This window comes from Rhinoderma darwinii, chromosome 6 (genome assembly GCF_050947455.1).
Source record: "Rhinoderma darwinii isolate aRhiDar2 chromosome 6, aRhiDar2.hap1, whole genome shotgun sequence".
NCBI lineage: Eukaryota > Metazoa > Chordata > Amphibia > Anura > Rhinodermatidae > Rhinoderma > Rhinoderma darwinii.
In genome coordinates, this window is record NC_134692.1 from 29,218,112 (window position 1) to 29,237,447 (window position 19,336).

At 37.3% G+C, this 19,336-nt stretch overlaps 1 protein-coding gene across 2 annotated transcripts in view; it reads right to left on the reverse strand.

Annotated features, from left to right (window-relative positions):
* Positions 1-19,336, reverse strand: part of LOC142655350 (sodium channel protein type 2 subunit alpha-like) — a 170,765-nt gene that overhangs the window by 26,881 nt on the left and 124,548 nt on the right. For both annotated transcript variants that reach the window (XM_075829398.1, XM_075829397.1), the window contains exons 15-20: positions 18,625-18,798; positions 17,903-18,259; positions 16,502-16,981; positions 5,559-5,694; positions 3,422-3,576; positions 2,470-2,643 (exon numbers count right to left, since the gene is read on the reverse strand). In XM_075829398.1, the coding sequence (XP_075685513.1) occupies positions 2,470-2,643; positions 3,422-3,576; positions 5,559-5,694; positions 16,502-16,981; positions 17,903-18,259; positions 18,625-18,798 (1,476 nt within the window). The remainder of the gene's footprint in view (positions 1-2,469; positions 2,644-3,421; positions 3,577-5,558; positions 5,695-16,501; positions 16,982-17,902; positions 18,260-18,624; positions 18,799-19,336) is intronic.

A 19,336-nucleotide genomic window follows, 5' to 3' on the forward strand; every position in this document is an offset into this window, starting at 1 on the left:
GCACACAGATTTCATATAGTTCAGTACTACGAAGACGTAAGCACTCTATGTGCCGCCACATAGGCAGCAAATTACAGTAGAAGCAATAATTCTAAGGGGTATATCTCTATAAGGCATCCATAGGAATCAGACAGAAGAAACCTCTGTATACATTCGTTTGAAGGTTACAGTATGGGTCCATAGACTTCTATGGATGCTATATTACAGCTCTGTACAAATTTAAACTTGCACAGAGCCGAAGAATAGCCCTGTGCATGAGCCGTTGTACAATGTATGACTGGTCTGACCTGACTCACTGACTACGTTTTTTTGGATTAGAAAATACACATGCTTATAAATATGGCACAAAAAAGACAAGGTAGTCCTTGACTCCAAACTGAAAAATGTCACCCTTGAGGAACAAATAAAAAAAAAAAACTTGTGACCAGGGGCTTTATAAATATGGCGCCCATGCTGCTACTATTTTCAACTCCATATCTTCTTTAAAAAAACCTGTCTGCCACAGTTTTTATAAATATCCCCCATAATGTCATCATCAACAAATCCTAAAGGATATGTCCATCTTTAAACACCATTTTAGTTGACATATAGAATTAATCTACGTAAAAACTTTAGTAACTTTGTAAATACATTACTTATCTTGCACTAATCCCCAGTTACAGTTTGTATTCTAGTGCAGAGCTGCATTCACATATCTGAGGGCTTCAAAGCTGAAATCTCCCAGCATTCCTTGCTGACTCAATGTCTGCACAGAACTTGCATTGATGATTTGCATCAGGGATCTGCATAACAGGAACCCAGCTAGGCTGTGAGAAGATTGTTGTCTGTTTCCAATGACAACCAGCAAAACTATGAATGCAGTTCTGGGATAAAATACAGACTGTAATTTATGATCTGCACAAGATTAGTAAAGTCATGTATTTACAAAGTTACTCAACTTTTTACGTAGATTATATGTAATTTCTAAAATGTTACTCAAAGGTGAACATAGCTTTTAAAGCTATATTTTTTTAGATCTCAGTTAAAGTTAAACACAGGATGTATTCGGAATAGTACCATAGTAGCATATCATCCATATACCACCCTCATAGCATATTATCATAATACCAACCTTATACAATGTCATCCTAATATCAACCTCATACCATATTATTATAAAACCATCCTCATAACATATCATCTTAATATCGCTTTCATATCATATCATCCTCATACCATATTATCATAATACCACCTCGTACCATATCATCTTAATATCACCCTCATACTATGTATATCGTCCTAATACCGCCCCTCATAACATATCCTGTTACCCCCTTATACTATATTGTTCTAATACCACTCTCATTCAATATCATCCTAACACCACCCTCATACAATATAATCCTAATACCACCCTCAAAACATATCATCCTATTCTTACCTTCATACGATATCATCTTAATACAATACCATCCTAATAACGCCGGCATACCATATTATCCTAATTCCACCCTGATATTACGTATATCATCCTAATATCACCCTCATACCATATTATTCTAATGCCACCCTTATACTATAACATCATAATTAAAAATATAAAGGATCTTAAGGTCAAAGAACCAATATTCTATTGACTGGATTTCACTGGCTTCCCACCAGTCACATTTTAGGTTGTGTTAGTACCCAGCACTTGGCCTGACATATAGAATGCCCTATGTCTTCCTATAGCAACCATTGCACAGCTGTGATTTCTGTTACACATACCATAATTTTTGGTGTAATTGTATAAGTTACTATTGATAGATGACCCCCCATAAAGACAAGAACCGGACATCCTTCAATAGCTGAGACATGCCTTTCTTCTAAGCAGCTACATGGGGTGACAGCTAGTAACGTGACAAGGGCTCATTCATGGTTAGAGGTTGGCATTGTGTATGACAGAATTCTTAATTGCTGTCTTTTTTTTTTCTGTTTCAGTGTTGTTTTTTGTAAATTGACAGAGTATATACTTTGCTGAAATGTTGTCATCAGCGACTGACAGCCATTCCACGTTTTAGAGCTATAGTCTGACATCCACACTAGTAATTTTACACCTATGCATAACAACGTTTTTACGGATCTTGTTGAAAAAAAAAATCGCATCTAGAAAATCTCTGGCAGGGATCTAATATGTCATGGTATAAAAAAAGCTATAAAAACTAATAGAGAACTATATTAGGACAAAGCGTCATATTCATGTTTGCCTATCTGACCTTTCCTGCAAATATCTACACAGCGTAGACTACTAGATAGCTGACCTATTGGAATAAATACATACATACATACATACATACACACATATATATATATATATATATATATATATATATATATATATATATACATATATGTATATACATACACGCGCACGCACACACACACACACACACACACACACACACACACACACACACACACACATATATTAGAGAGTTGGATACTTACATCAACTATCAGGAAGTCCAGCCAGCACCAGGCATTGGTGAAGTATTTTACAAATCCATAGGCCACCCATTTTAGAAGCATTTCAAGGATAAAGATATATGTGAAGACCTTATCTGCATATTCCAGCATGGTCTTAATTGTTTTCCGCTGCTCAATGTAAATGTCTTCGAATGCCTGATGGAAAGAATAAGAGTTAGAAAAATAATGTGCAAATCAATTTTTAAGCCAAGGTGGATTTCCTCTGAGGAAACAGATTTGCTGCTGTTGGGTCTTCAGGTGAGTCATGTTATTGATGTTATCAATGTTGCCTTAGACTAACATGCAGCATTTACTGGAAATTGAGCATAATTTGGGGTACTCTGATCTGGAGTATCATGGCACAGTGCTTAAGAGATAACTAGCAGTTTGGAGCTCATGCACATTGACAGTGACATACGTAATGTTATCCTTTGGAGGATTCTGTGCCTCCGTGGCATGCAGTATGTTCAAACTCAGGTGTATTAGTACTCCATATGGCAATGTATGAAAAATAATTGTGCCGTGCTCCATCGGATGTCATTTAGGTGATGATTTGCAATGCAATGCTGCGGGAAAAACCGCACCATTTCCTGCGTTTTTTTACAGCAGAAATGGTGCGGATTTTGCTGCGTTTTTCTCAATGCTGGGAGATGGTGACATCTCCTCTGAAAAACGCAGCAATTCAGTCCACTATCCGCAGCAGGAATTGACATGCTGCGTTACGAAAAATAAGCACCGGAGGTGAATTTCTGGTTGGAAATTTTACGCAGCGTGTGGATGACATTTGTTAAATCTCTCCCACTTTGCTCCTACTGTATTCTGCCGCGTATTCTCCATCCGCAATTCCGGACAGAAAATACGCAGCAATTCCGCTTCGTGTGGACAAGCCCTTAACGTTTCTAAATCTGTAACTTTCATGTGAACTATAACTCACCAGAGCTCCACTACTGAGAAGAATCATGAAAATAATGAAGGTTTCAAACCAGTTGTGTTCCACAATCGTGTAACAAGTTTTCCGGAATGACCACCATGTCTTGCCATTATTTTCATCAATGTTTACGGTGCATATTGGAAATCTCTTTACACAGCCTAGAATATAAAAGCATAGTAATAACAGAGGATATCAGAAATTATTCAAAAACAGCAGCGCAATCCAGGACAACACTTTACAGATGGGCAACATGTCACTCAAGAATACTCCTAATAAAGGATGCGTATTGACATCGATGGAAGCCGTTTACTTGCGACTTGAATACATTGAATTCGGCTGTAAAATGCTTGAGATGGGGCCTTGCTCCAGTTGTTGGACTTTGGAATATTGTAAAGTTATTGTTTATTCTTTAAAACTGAAAATTAAAACCATTAAAAAAATAAATATTGATCTATATTAAACATGGGGGTTATGGGTTAATATCTATTATCGCTGGAAGTTTATAGCGCTTTAGTGAGTAACAACCATTTATTGTAATTATATTATTATGTAATATTATTATATTGTTTAGGATGGTGTAGGGGTTAGGCTATGTTCACACTTGCATTGTGGATTCCGTTCAGGCAAAGTGAATCACTATTTTTCCCGTCTGTAATGGAAGCTCAGAACAGAGCCCTTGACACAGATGTAAATAGAGCCGAAGTGGTGATTTTCGGCAGGAAAGTATGCCTGTAATTTGGTTTTATTTCATAAATAGGTCCCTAGTGGTAGCAGAAAGTATTTCAGCCTTTGATGAACAACTTTGAGGGGGGGGGGGGGGTTTCAGACACTGGGAAACCACCTCTAAGCACGCCCCTGCTCTCTTTCAGAAATATAGTAGTATTTAACAGGCTAACGCTGATTATGACATAGGGTCCGATTAGCAAAGGGACATAAAGCATTTACCTATGTAATTTTTAATTGTACTTAGAAAATACAGTCAAATAATGAATGCTTGTTTACAGCATTTAAGTCATAATAAAATGATAACATTCTGAAGAATCAGTGACAAAATATGTAAGGATGCACTCCAAATTAACTCTTTGTTGGTGCTGTATAGGTTCGGGTTTGGGGACCCACAATATAAATATATAGAAAAAACCTAAAGCACTGCAGGAACACTTGGAATTAAGTTTCAAAAAATATTTTATTTTATTCCAAACAGCATTTTTAGAAAAGCGATTAACGTTTCGGCCCAACCAAGGCCTTTCTCACAATCGCTGTATGCTGTGTTGGAAGCAGAATCGTGTACAGCCTTCAGCTCGTCTGCATTGTTGGGTCTGGTGTCTCTCATCTTCCTCTTGACAATACCCCATAGATTCTCTATGGGGTTTAGGTCAGGCGAGTTTGCTGGCCAATCAAGCGCAGTGATATTGTGGTTATTAGACCAGGTATTGGTACTTTTGGCAGTGTGGGCAGGTGCCAAGTCCTGCTGGAAAATGAAATCAGCATCTCCATAAAGCTGTCAGCAGAGGGAAGCATGAAGTGCTGGAAAATATCCTGCTAGACGCTGTGCTGACTCCGGACTTGATATAACACAGTGGACCAACACCAGCAGATGACACGGCCCCCAAACCATCACTGACTGTGGAAACTTCACACTGGACCGCAAGACACTTGGATTGATGCCGCTCCACTCTTCCTCCAGACTCTGGGACCGAGATTTCCAAATGAAATGCAAAATTTACTTTCACCTGAAAACAGGACTTTGGACACTGAGCAACAGACCAGTCCTTGTAAAGGCTTAGGAAACCTTTGCAGGTGTTTTGTGTTGATTAGCTGATTAGAGTGTCACACCCTGAGTCTACAATCTTCAACTTTTACCCAATATTCACATTTTCTGAGAGACTAAATTGTGGGTTTTCAGTAACTGTTACCATAATCATCAACATTAAAAGAAAAAAGTGCTGGAAATAGATCTCTCTGTGTGTAATGAATCTATATAATATATGAGTTTCACTTTTTGAATTGAATTACTGAAATAAATTTAGTTTTTGATGATATTCTAAATTATTGAGAAGGAGTAATCTCGCTGCGTAGGACAACCGCCAAGCAAAAAGCCGTACACACAGCCTTTAATGAGCAATGTTCTCCCACTCACCTTCTGTGAAACAGGCAACTGGCTCCATAGCCTCCTCTGGTTCTAAGTCCACCAGTTCTCCTTCTCCTTCCATGACTATCCCAGGGGGTCTGATATCCACAGTGCTCCCTTCAGATGAACTTGTTAGGTTCAGCTTCTACAAAAATCCCCACATCAAAAAAGAGATAAATTAACACATTGCTAACCAACAAGTAAATTATACTTAGTCTATATTATTACTATAGTTACTTATTATGTTTTTAGACATTTATTAGCTAGAGCTGTCAAAATATATCTTTGGCAATTTAAATTCTAGTCTTTTATTGGTTAGGCCTTACATTTTGTTTATAGTGCATACTTACATTCATACTTACGTTCAGTATTGGTTACCCTTTGGCTATACTTTTTATATAGCTTTTGTATTATGTCTATTTATTCAGTTTTTTTATTATTTACTATACAGTGTTTTCATTATACGCTAATTTTACTAAGACCTTATTCACACGAACGTATTTCTCGTCAGTGGGCTATCCGTTTTACCAATGGACAGCACACTGACCCATGCAATTGAAAGGGCCAATTCCATTTTTTTCTTGGAACGTGGGTCGTTGTGAGAAGCTCACAGCATACACTATTTTGGTTCGTTTTGCAGACCAGTCCTGCCCGTTATATGCAGAAAAAAATGTTAAACCAAAAAGTGCTTGTAGAGAGAAAAAAACGACGAGAAAAACAGATGACACACGGAAACCACATAAATACTCATATGCATGAAAAATTGCCCTTTTTTGTGGGCCCAAATCGTAACCGCTCGTGTGAATAAAGCCTAAATGGAATCCATGTTACACAATGTACAAACCTACTATATTTCCATCAAGAGAATATAAAAAATATATTATCCTCAAAGATGACATTTATAAAATGAAACTTGCTATGTAATACATGAAAAAAAATGAACATATATAAATCATCAGTTATCATAAAAGGAAACACTATTATATTTCAAGCAATTGCATCCATCTCTTTTAATGCACCCATGGTCACTGTGCATTTACAAACTACTAGTCAACCCGATATTCATACTTATTGATATTACTGCAACGGCAGATCACAATTGTAAGAACCTGGAATTGTGTGCATTGCATCCTGTGCACTTTGGGTTGACGAAAAAATTGAGATTGCATTCGTTTTCAATTTGCAAGTGGAATTGGTTATTCTGAAACAAGTATGAGTACCGTTCTATATCACAGTAGTTTATCTGGCAGCATACACAGTCCGCATTCTCTGATCTGGTGTAATGTTATTACTGTGTAATGTATAACAGCTTTAATGGCGGCACTGATAGGTAGCAAATGTACAGGGAGAATGATGGAAGCATATGTATATTTGAAATTTGTCAAATGTATCATCAAGGTGAGCCATGTAATGATATCGATCACCTCATTATTGTTATCCATTGAATGTTCGGTAATTGTAATTGAGGATTATGTAACAACAAATGTGTCTAGTCACAGCCAATCAGAAAAGTGCTCTCCCCGTGTCTTGCAGTAAATTTAGTAAAGCCGTGTGTTCATTGATTATTATTGGTCCCTGCACTAAATATATGAAATAACGAAAGTCGCATGTGTCAAATATTGCTCCGCCACCCTATTGTTTCCTATCAGGGCACTCTGATAATGCAATATGAACCACTGTGGCCGAAAATATGGGATATACTGAATACCTCTGCCAGACCTCTAAGTGACTCTCCCCTATAGAAAATAGTAGAAAATTAAAATGTTATCTTGTATTTACACAAGTGAATAACAATATACAAAGAATATTAGAATCTGAATAATTTGGAGTGCGGGAAGAATAAATAAATCGAATGCCCCAGCTTCTCATTTTTTGAAACATTTTTCTGTTGATTCAAAGTAGTATCTATATAACAGTAGGGGTATATGCCAGGTGGACCGACATTTAATCAACCAGGTGCCTATTTAGAAATACTTTATATTTGGAAATGTCTAGAAATAGAGTGCTAAATCCAGGTGTGGACTGAACATTCATTCCTTAGGACAGCCCTTGAGTCAGACACCTTAAAGTTCAAGAGCAGGTTGTTATCCTGGCTCAAGTGTTGGTTGTTGACGTCTCATTACTGCATAAAATATTTCTACCACTAGATGGTGCCATAGAGCATAGGTTTCGAAGTGTTTGAATGTAAGTGCTTGTGCTATGTGTTGCTCAGATATGTTTCCTTGCAACAGCGCACCATGTGGTCAGGTATGGCAAATAAAACTTCTCACTGGTTTAAATGTGAAATAGTAAGCTCAAGTAAAAAGGTACCATGATTTCTGAACAACACAAAGTTACAAATTCCAAAGTGATGTCTAATGTGCGGTAGATTGTACAGAAAGTGTGCATTATGCAACTTTGCAGCTTACAACCTTTGGATAACTTTAGCAATTGTAATGCTTCTATCATTTTCACAGAATAGCAAACTCTGCCAGAATGCTGTAGCCAAAGCAAAAGTTAAAAGAGGAGTCATGGGAAAACCAAAATAGTTACAAAACAATATATTCCAGTGTTTCAAAAGAAGTTTCCTAAAGGAGAAAGACACAATGGGTCAAGTGCTTAATAACACTGATACTTAGTACAATATAATCCATTTATACTACAGAAAGATATAATAATACAACACTTCTATGGTAATTGCTCATAATAAAGAAAAAGGGGTTATTCAGTATTAGAAAAAGGGACTACTTTTTTCAGATGCAGCGCTACGCTTGTCCATGCGATGTGTCTAGTGTTACAATTCATTCCCATTCAAGTGAATGGGGCTGAGCAGTAATACTAGACGCAGCCGATGGACAAGAGCGGCGATGTTTGTGAAAAAGTAGTCCCTTTTTTTCTAATTCTGAACAACCCCTTTTAATTACTATTAAAGCCAAACAAGTGTTTGACCGCTACTTTTGGAGGCGGTAGAGTTTATCCTATCTTGGGTGCCAATAAACCTACATTAGTGCAAGTACATTTTTTCTAACTGCTATCTATACAAAACAATAGTATTTACTATATTTTCTCAAAATATTATTTATTTTATGTTTCTGTGTATCTACTCATGTGTACGTGCCATACACTAGGGCTTATTTATGACACTAGTGCAGTGAAAGTGATGCTCATAGTAGCCCATCAGATCTCCACTCTGATTTTCTAACCTGACCTCTAACTGGCATTAATTATAGTAAATGTGACTTCAGAGTAAAACTATTATGGTAGTTGAAGAAAAATAAGCACATGGACCCAAACAAAATGTGATTTCTGAATGATTAAGTTCTTCCCTTGAAGCCTGCTTTTGGTTGACATCTCTATTTACCTGCACACATTTAAGTGGACTGTCTGATTTTATACATTTATTTAAAGACCCTATATACTAAAGCGGTTGTATGAGATTAGAAAAAGTTTGCCTCTTTTTTTAGAAACAGCTCCACCCTTGTCCATTGACTGTGTCTGGTATAGCAGCTCAACCCTATGCGCTTGAATGGGGCTAAACTGCAGTACCAGAGGCAGCCTATAGACAAGAGTGGCGCTGTTTGTGGGAAACAAACCTTTTTTTGTACTCTCATATAACCCTTTTGATCAAAAACAACAGACAGTAATACAACCAGTAGGATGCAACATATCGATATAATAAGCAGTGACAGTAAAAAATAAATTCTAAGTTTATTTTTCCTCGATGATGTCATCATTTCCTGGTGTATAGTTTCAGTGTTTTGAAATACAAAAATAAATAATTTATTGTAAAAGTCTACGCGTTTCAACGCTGAACCAGCATCTTCATTAGGCCAGCAGGTGAAACGCGTAGTCTTTTACAATAAATTATTTATTTTTGTATTTCAAAACACTGGAACTGAATCCACCTTTATTACCAGCAGCGCCGTTTATGGTCCACCAATTTTTTCTTCCTGCAAATACTTTACAGCGGTAACCACCTCCAGTTACCGGATGGGACCTGGCTGCAGCGGTCTAATGATACCTATTTCACTATCAGTCTACAACAGCGTTGTGCCTGTGCTAGCACAACGCCAAGAGGTCAGCTCAATTGACTTTCCTCTGTTTTATTTCATTACTTTTGGTGATCTGCACTATGTGGCGCCGTGCGTTTTTTGCTTTCTTCTCTATTGTACAGTTTGGTTGCATGCTGGTGTTTATTACTTCAACCCAATTCTCAAAATGTTAAGATAAACACAGAGGTTATTGACACCCTAAAAATATTCCCATTCTGAGAATGTTATTCTTTCCACAACATAAATGTAGTACTTTAACATACTGTCTTTCAAATGTAATTATATCCATCAATTATATTTGGCAAGATTTGTGACGAAAACATCAGATACATCCTCATTAAGTTAAAAGCTGATTATTTTAAGTGGTTTTCCAGAAATATAAGGCCTTATTCAAGTTGACGTATTGTATCTAGATTTAACTGTCCTACAGGAGCCCCCTTGATTCTACTGAATGAACTTACAGCACCACGGATTCAGAGTCCTGCATGCTTACATCCGCGGGTTACATCCGGAATACGGACATTTGAACACCGGGACAATACGCCCATCTGAATAAGGCCTAAGGCTCGAATAACAGAGCACTAGACATGCTCATATTCAATAATATACGATTTGGTCAAATTTAGTCCTTGGATTGACTATAGTGGCAGGTAGGGTCGCTTGTTCGTAAATGCTTGTCTATAATTATTATTTATAGTTGTCTATGTCTTCTGGTGCTGGTTAACAATGGCACACCCCAAACCACTTGGTACAGGAGGACTTGGCGACTATTTGCCCTCATCTCCTTTTCATGGGTAATTACCCACAGTAGTGAGAGGGTCCCAGTACAGGTTCTCACCACCCATTAAAATACAAAAACAGCCAACATTGTCTGGGCTCCCTCTCATTAGGGGTCCCATAGGAGTTGCATGGTCCATCTCTAGTCCATCTAGATTAGCATATGCAAATAAATAATCATCCAACCCCCTTCTTTATAACCCAAGTTTCTGAACATGTCTTCTGCGTTGCACCTTATTTTTATATTTCTTTGGAACCCCTTGAGCTACAAATTACAACATTTTTTTTCTTGATCTTTGTGCGAATAAACAAATATATTACAAAATCATTATTCTTATATTCTCATCAACATTCAAAATGCTGCATGCTCCATTGGTACTTTACATTTGTTATTTTTAAGCGGTTAGGTTTAGAGCATGCAATACAAATGCTGAGGAAGTTAAAATAAAATATAAAATGAAATCAAACATTTATAGTCTTAGTACAACATCTTAATCGGCCAGTCTCGGCAGACCATGCGAGTCACATGACTCAGCCTAAGCCTATTAGCTGTGCATGTTTTGAATTGGATTGCAATGGGCAGGCAAGGGACACAGCTGATTTGCATGCAAGCCAATCAAAAATTAATTGTAATCAGATATTTTTTTATTTAACCTTAGGAAACATGGTGACACGTTGCTCTGCCTTGTTTAAAAGAACCAGAGTTGCATTCTCGGTAGCTTCTGCTTGATTTTACCCCTGTGAGAAGTAAAGAAAAAAAATGTGCAAGCACAAAAAAAAAAAAAAAGATACAATTAACAATACCCCTAACCTTGATAAGCCATTCTTTAATCCTGTTAGGGTGCCATCACACGTGGCGTATTTGCCTTGTATTTTTGCAGTGTGAAAGTAAGCTTCAGAAAACTGTGCAACGTCCAATGGAAAACTTTATTTTCAAATCTGCAACTTTTTTTTAATGCAAAATTATTTCCCATAGCTTAACATTGTATAGTTTTCCAAAGTGTATTTTTCCGCTGAGGAAATACGCCATGTGTGACTGCACCCTTATGTGCTTGAGGTTTCCTATTTTTCCCCAAATTCTTTTATATAGACCTCAGATTCATAATATCTTATTAAAAAAATTACAGAATTTTAATGACAAAAAAAACAAATTAGCATCTATGCTGGTAGTTGATGCATAACCAGCAAGTCACCGTATTCATTTATGCACTGTTGCCTGTATAGCACCAACATATTGGGCATAATTGTACAGATTGTCACCCCTCACATCACTGCCTGTCCCCAATGGGGCTCACAATCTAATTTTCCTATCTCAGGCATACACACAATGGTCAATTTCATAGCAAGCCAATGAACCTATCAGTATGTTTTTGTAGTATGGGAGAGCATCCAGGAGACACCCACACAAACACACAGAGAACATACAAGCTCAATGCACATATGGCTCTTAGTCCGATTTCAATTTAAAAGATACAATATTTTCAAAAAGTCCCTACAGCTCCATAATAAGGACCCTCAGAGACTACATATGCTGACTAAATACGGACCTATACAGCCTCCGCAATATGGTGTCCAATGGAGCATGCCAATATTTACTTTCTGTAAGATTCATACAGAATCTAAAAGAAAAACTAAATTGGAGGCATACAGATTACAATAGTACAGTAGAGTTCCCATACAGTAATACAGGTCCCAAATTATAACTCAGTGACAACTTAGAGGTCGTAAACAGCCATTATGCACCTGTGTGCATGAGGTCTTACCACAGTGAGCTCTGTGTTATTTTTATAGAGAGCTGAGCAGATCAGCTCAAAGCATTGAAAAGTTGTAGTGAAAAGAAAAATATTTAAAAATATTTAAAACAAAAATGAAACATCTTTGGGACTACCAGTATGCTATTTGGATGCAATTTTTGGTTGGTTGTAACTTTATTAGTTTTTTTTTACATCTTTACAGTTACTCTAGGTTTTAGGCAGACATGATTGTGTAATTCAAGCAGTTGCTATTACTTTTTATATCAGATCTTTTTTTTTTTTGGGCTTTCTCGGTGAAGGCTTGTGTGTGTATAGTATGTTGGCATGGAGATATTTTACTACTACTTTTTTTTTCTTTTACTTTGTTGAAACTTAGCTGTCCTTTGCATAGCTGCTAATCTTTCAATTAAGTGTCAATTCTCAAGTAGAAAAGTATGTCCATATGTAAAGGATCTGCCAGACACAGCTTCTGTGTCGACGCCCGTGGTTAATCAGTCTGCACCTGCTCCTAAGTCTGATAGAGTGACTCGATCTGCTACCACTCAGGCTGGTAGGCTGAGGAGTGGGAGAACCTATCACAGCCTGGCAAGAAGGTTCTAGCTCCCGCCCTCGGTCTATTTATACCTTCATTTGCTTCTTGTGTTTGCCTGTGATTCTCTCTTGTTTCCTGGCTCTGCTATTCCAGCTATTTCTATTGACCTCTGCTTCTTATTGACCCTGGCTTTATTGACTACGCTCCTGCTCTGCGTTTGGTACCTCGCACACTCCTGGTTTGACTCGGCTCGTTCACTACTCTTGTTGCTCACGGTGTTGCCGTGGGCAACTGCCCCATTTCCCTTAGCTTCTGTGTACCCTTGTCTGTTTGTCTGTCGTGCACATATTGAGCGTAGGGACCGTCGCCCAGTTGTATGCCGTCGCCTAGGACGGGTCGTGCAAGTAGGCAGGGACTGAGTGTCGGGTAGATTAGGGTTCACCTGTCTGTCTCCCTACCCTGTCATTACACCATACCTGTACAATAGCAGTATTATTTTCACATACAAAATAAGAACATTAAGACCCCATGAACACGACCGTAGTTATCATCGGTAATGACGGACTCGTAATTATGAATGAAATTGCGGATCCATTTATTTCTATTGGTCCCGGATACCTTTCCGTGAATGTCTGTGCCGTAGAAATGATCCACAAAATAAAGAACATTTCCTATTCTTGTCCACAATTGCGGCAAGGACTCGCCCATAGAATTCTATAGGTGCTTCCGCAATTACGGACGGCTACGTATGTGTGTTCATAGCCTCGGATCTGTATTTGCGGACAGTAAAAACATTTACGGTCGTGTGCATGAGGCCTTACAAATCATCCTTTTTTTTCAGACCATTAAATATAAAAACATCACATCTAAAAAATTATTACAGAGATTAATTGGCTGAATATAAAAATAGCTAAAGATATTTAAAAAAAAAAAAGCAATTTTTCGGTGATCTTTCATCATTTTCTAAAAACCACAAATTTGTTTATTTATACTGTTTCTTGTTATGTCTTAAAAATATTTTAATTGATTTCCTGATATTGCATTCAGCAACAAGCACACAAACGGCACTTAAATATACATGGCCTAAATTTAGGATGGGCTGTCAACATTTGATAAGTTGGGGTCAGAATTGTAGTATGTCTGCCAGAAGAATGAAGGGGTCATGCACCTTTTTATCCTTTACACAGGCACTGTGCCATTTATTCAATTATAACTGTACCTGAGGACTGAGCTCCAGGACCAGTCAAATTCTCTTTTAAAGATTTCCAGATTTTGAAATCTTTTTTTTATAGAAAGGTTCTCCTCAAATGAAAAGACCAGTTACCATGTTATAAAAAAAATCCCCATGCCCCTCATTGGTGACTGATGTGGTAGTGGGGCCAGTGAATGTGACATCACATTGGACAGTGAAAGATCACCAGTGGGGTCCCAGAGAAGAAATAAAATAAATAACGCTCAAATGATGAATGCTTTCTTTTTCTATTTGGGAAGCTTATATATTTATTTCACATAATCCCTTTATCATGGTCATGTATTTGCAAATGCAATAGAGCCACTAGTTAATAGTTGTAGAAAGCATTTATCACTGCAATATATTGATCCTAATGTAAGCGGTGCCTGTCTATGGTGCCTCCAGGGCAGTGAAGAGTAATTTCTTTTCACCATAGCCCTGGAGGGTTATTGGATTGGCTAGAATACTGGCATATACAAAATGTTCTCATTATTTGTACCGAATATGACAATTTTGGCACTCATTTTTATTTTAAAGTACAGTGAAGTTTACCGCTCAGACGGCACAGTCCAATATCATTCAGTATGGACTCTCTCCCAGAAAAATGCAGTGGACAGTCCGCAATCCAATGAGGGTGTGGATGGTAATTCTTATCCTTGTAGTTCCACCAAGCTCCTTATTGTCTCTCTCCACATTCAAAGAACTCCTGGTAGGAAAAGGATCTTATGTCTCTAATAGATGGAAAAAGGAAGACACATAGTGCAACACCCTCTGAAAAAAGATTGCTCCACGCCAAGTTTAATCCATACTCACAGAAATAACAAGAAATAAAAGCATCAAGGTAAGTAAAAATCTTTAAAATTTCTAGGCGGCACGCCAAACACTCTCGCCCGACCCTGGGTTTCGCCCTTCCGGCTTCCTCTGGGGCATCAGAGACATAAGATCCTTTTCCTACCAGAGTGTTTGGCGTGCCGCCTAGAAATTTTAAAGATTTTTACTTACCTTGATGCTTTTATTTCTTGTTATTTCTGTGAGTATGGATTAAACTTGGCGTGGAGCAATCTTTTTTCAGAGGGTGTTGCACTATGTGTCTTCCTTTTTCCATCTATTAGAGACATAAGATCCTTTTCCTACCAGGAGTTCTTTGAATGTGGAGAGAGACGATAAGGAGCTTGGTGGAACTACAAGGATAAGAATTACCATCCACACCCTCATTGCATTGCGGACTGTCCACTGCATTTTTCTGGGAGAGAGTCCATACTGAATGATATTGGACTGTTACCAGTGCCGTCTGAGCGGTAAACTTCACTGTACTTTATATATGTTATTTAGGGTATTTGTTGGATCATACCCAATTTAGTTTTGCCTGCTCCGGTCTGAGAGAGATTTTGTGGGTATTTGAGCCAAGAGAAACCACCATTATATTTGTATCATTTTTATTTTACTCTGGCTAGAAAATAAATACTTAAAGAAGATAGAGAACATATCCAAATATATATATATATATATATATATATATATATATATATATATATATATATATATATATATATATATATACCAGTCCATTATATTGCATTTGTGGATTTTAGTATGCATGTAAATGTATTTTCCTAATAAAAATATAAATAGTATAACAATAAAATATAGAAATAAATGTATGTTAATGAAAGAAACACAATTATAATGAAGATATATACATCTGCATATATTCACTTTTGTGAATTCACAACTAAACAGCTTACATTTAAAAAAAAGTTTAGATCCCCTTGAAGTATCTAGGAAAAATACATCTTTGACTTTCAACAATATTTATTGAAAAAACAATGAGGCCTACTTTTTCTAGGTATACGAGCAGTCAGAAGTACTTGAATATGTAAGTACAACTGTTTCTAGATCCAAAGGAAGTCATAGACCACATTTTCAAAAACACTGGCACAGCCCACAAAATATCTGCTTCCATGTTTCCAGAAGTGCCTGGTACAACAGACCCAAAAAGAAAGTCTGGTATCACAGACTCATATGTGGTGTCCAACCTTGCAGGATATTGGCCTTATGATCCCACCTGGAGGAATGCAGCATTCAAAGTCCATTCAGACAGGACTGGTGGCTTTAAAAGATGTCTAACGTTAATGCCGGATACTTGTAGTGAAAAAGGGGCAATAGATTTCCTTTAATAACAATGGGATCAGCTGAGCCACCAGTTTCCCTCTCACAGAGGGAACTGAGCCTGATCACCAGTGATTTTTACCTTGAAGGACAAAGATCAGTTTGAAACTTTTACAATAGAGTGGGGTGAAGAAGATTAAATCTCCAAAATTAAATATAATGGTAGAAAATTTACAATTTTTCCAGCAAGAAAAAGCTATTTTAGGGTGTCATAGAAACATAAAAATACAAAATAAATTCTACTACTGTAATAAATGAATAAATGAGTAATGAACTTGAACAGAATATTTATGAACTCAAAATTTGCATTACAATTTAATAATCAAAGCAGATGAGGGTGATTTATATACTGATGAAAATTTCCATCTCCAGAAACAGCAATATAATTTCTAAAAGAAAGCAAAAAAATAAAAAAACACATGTCTTGGCAATGTATAAGTTAAAAACCATTTGCTTACCTCTTTACTTTCTTCAAGATCGGATTCACTGCTGAAATCTTCTGTATTAAGGTTTTCAAAGTCAGATTCCCCAACAGCAATGGGGACAGTAACCGTGAGGCTTGGATTATGTATGAAAGACATGTAGTCACTCTCATCGATGATGTACTTCTCCACACTGCTGCCTACTCCACTGGTAGTTCCATTGCCGCCTTTGTGATAATCTAGGTCTTTATTTATATCGACTGCGTTATGGTTATATAGACAACTTTCTTTTCGGTTGTGAAGCTCCTCCAGTGGTTTGATTTCATCTAGAACTTTCTGTTTTTTAACAAAGGGTTTTTGGAGGCATTCGCGAACTGTTTTTTTAAAAAAATCTATTCCCCTTTGTATCCTCCCGACAGCAATCTGGAGATTGTTCATCTCATTATCATCGTCTGTAGCTGTGAGGTTGTCTGAACTAAATGAACTCAGCAACAAGGCCAGGAACAAATTCAAAACCTAAGCAGTACATAAAAAGATGAGCGGTTAAGATTATATATAAAGGTTGTACCAAACCCTCGAGAGAAAATAATGTAGTCAACCGTCTATTAAACATTTGTCATTCATTTGAAGGCTACTTATCAAATCAAAGCTTGACTGATATCCAAATTATAATAGATGTTATAAGCCTTAAATTAACTAGTTACACTAGGTATGCTCAAAGTTAGATTAGGCAATATATACATTATTTATGTATAATAAATAAATAGTCTCCTATCCATTAGGTTAAAGCGGATCTACCACAATAACAACGTATCGCCTATTCATAAGACCCAGCGATCAAACACTCATCTTGTATCCTGTGGATAGGTGATTAGTTGTTATAATGGGACAACTCCAACCTGATAATGATAGCTTATTGACTAAAATATCTACATGTTTTAGACATTTCTTATAAAAATTAGCAAGGGTATGGGTGACTACAAAGTTTCTCATATGACATTTATTGGACATAGAGATAGAAGATGCAAGTCTTTGAGGGATGCATTTACACATATATGCAACTCTTAAACTACAGTGTCTATTATTCCCCGACAGATATTTAAGGGTTTCATCACTTTGGACCACCCATAGCTGTCATGTGTCCATCACAGTGAATATGAAAACCTGTTACTCAAAAAGCAGGCTGGCATGCCTCCTTCTTGGTGATGGACAGCCTATAGATTTGGTCATTCCTGAGCTAAATGAAGAGGGGAACAGTACTGTGAAAAAGGAGCTGATCGGGAGAACGACAAAAAGAGGGTGCAAATAGTGGAAAAAATAGCATGGTTAAACTGACACAAAGGGACTGGATCGAAAGTTTAATACTACATAATAGTATGGATGCCTAAATGTACTAAAACCCAATTTTACTTAATAATCATTATACACTGTACTTACCACAAGATTCCCAATCACCATCACTAACATGAACACCAGGAGGCACATAGATTGTCCTGCCACCTCCATACAGTCCCACATGGTCTCGATCCATTCTCCACATAGCACTCGGAACACAATCAGGAAGGAGTGGAAGAAGTCATTCATGTGCCAGCGGGGAAGTTCACAGTCTTCAGAGATTTTACAGACACATTCCTTGTAGCTTTTACCAAACAGCTGCATGCCGACCACAGCAAAGATGAACACTATGATGGCCAACACCAAGGTCAGATTTCCTAACGCTCCCACCGAGTTACCAATGATCTTGATCAACATGTTCAGGGTAGGCCAAGATTTTGCCAACTTGAAGACACGAAGCTAAAAAGATGAAAATGTTCATATTTTACAAGCCATGACTTACAAGTTTTATCTAGTCTACTGCAGAATGTTCTGACTTTCAATGAAAATGTCTGTAATCGCCTAAGTAAAGATGAGAAGAACTCAATAACCTCATGTGATTAAAACAACTATCAATGCTGTATCAACTAGACCACATGCTAAAGAATAGGAGATGCCATAATGATAAAGTTGTCAGGTATCAGAGAAATTTGGAACACATTAGCACATTGGAGGAAAATTGCGTAGAGTAGCAGTATAAAACAGTACATTGTGTAGATGAAATGTCTACAGTAAAGGGATATCATCATGACCAATACAGCTATAGTACAAAGCTTTTTTCTTACCAGTCTGAATGACCTTAGAACTGATAATCCTTCCACATCAGCAAGACCCAACTCCATCAAACTGAGGCTCACTATGATACCATCAAAAATATTCCAACCTTCTTGAAAATAATAGTATGGATGGAGAGCAATCAGCTTAAAAATCATTTCTGCTGTGAAAATTCCAGTAAAAACCTACGGTAAGTGGGAAAAAGATCTTGTTAGTCTGAGTATTTGTCATTACTTTAGGACTTGCAGAGAATTATCTACAACATGAATAAAGGCCCTGTTAGACTGGCCAATTATCGGGCAAAAGATTGTTCAATGAACGCTCGTTCCCGATAATTGCCCTGTGTAAACAGGGCAGCGATCAGCAGATGAACAAGCAAATGCTCATTTCATGAGCTGATCGTATCTTTTTAAATGAGTAAAATATTATCGTTGTCGAAAGCACATCTCCCTGTGTAAACAGCGAGACGCGAAGCCGACATGATAATAATGTATGGGGATGAGCGATCGGACTAACAATCGCTCATCCCCATACTAGCGCCTCGTAAAAGGAGCAAACGAGCGCCTATCAACTAGCCGTCTCATTGTGTAAAAGTACCTTTACTCTTGTGTATTACAAGCTAAGCTCAATACATCAATGACAGACCAAAGACAAGTTCTATATTTACTTATTATTATTAAAATAATTATTAGGCAAAATGTAATTCCTTTTATTAGGGTGAGA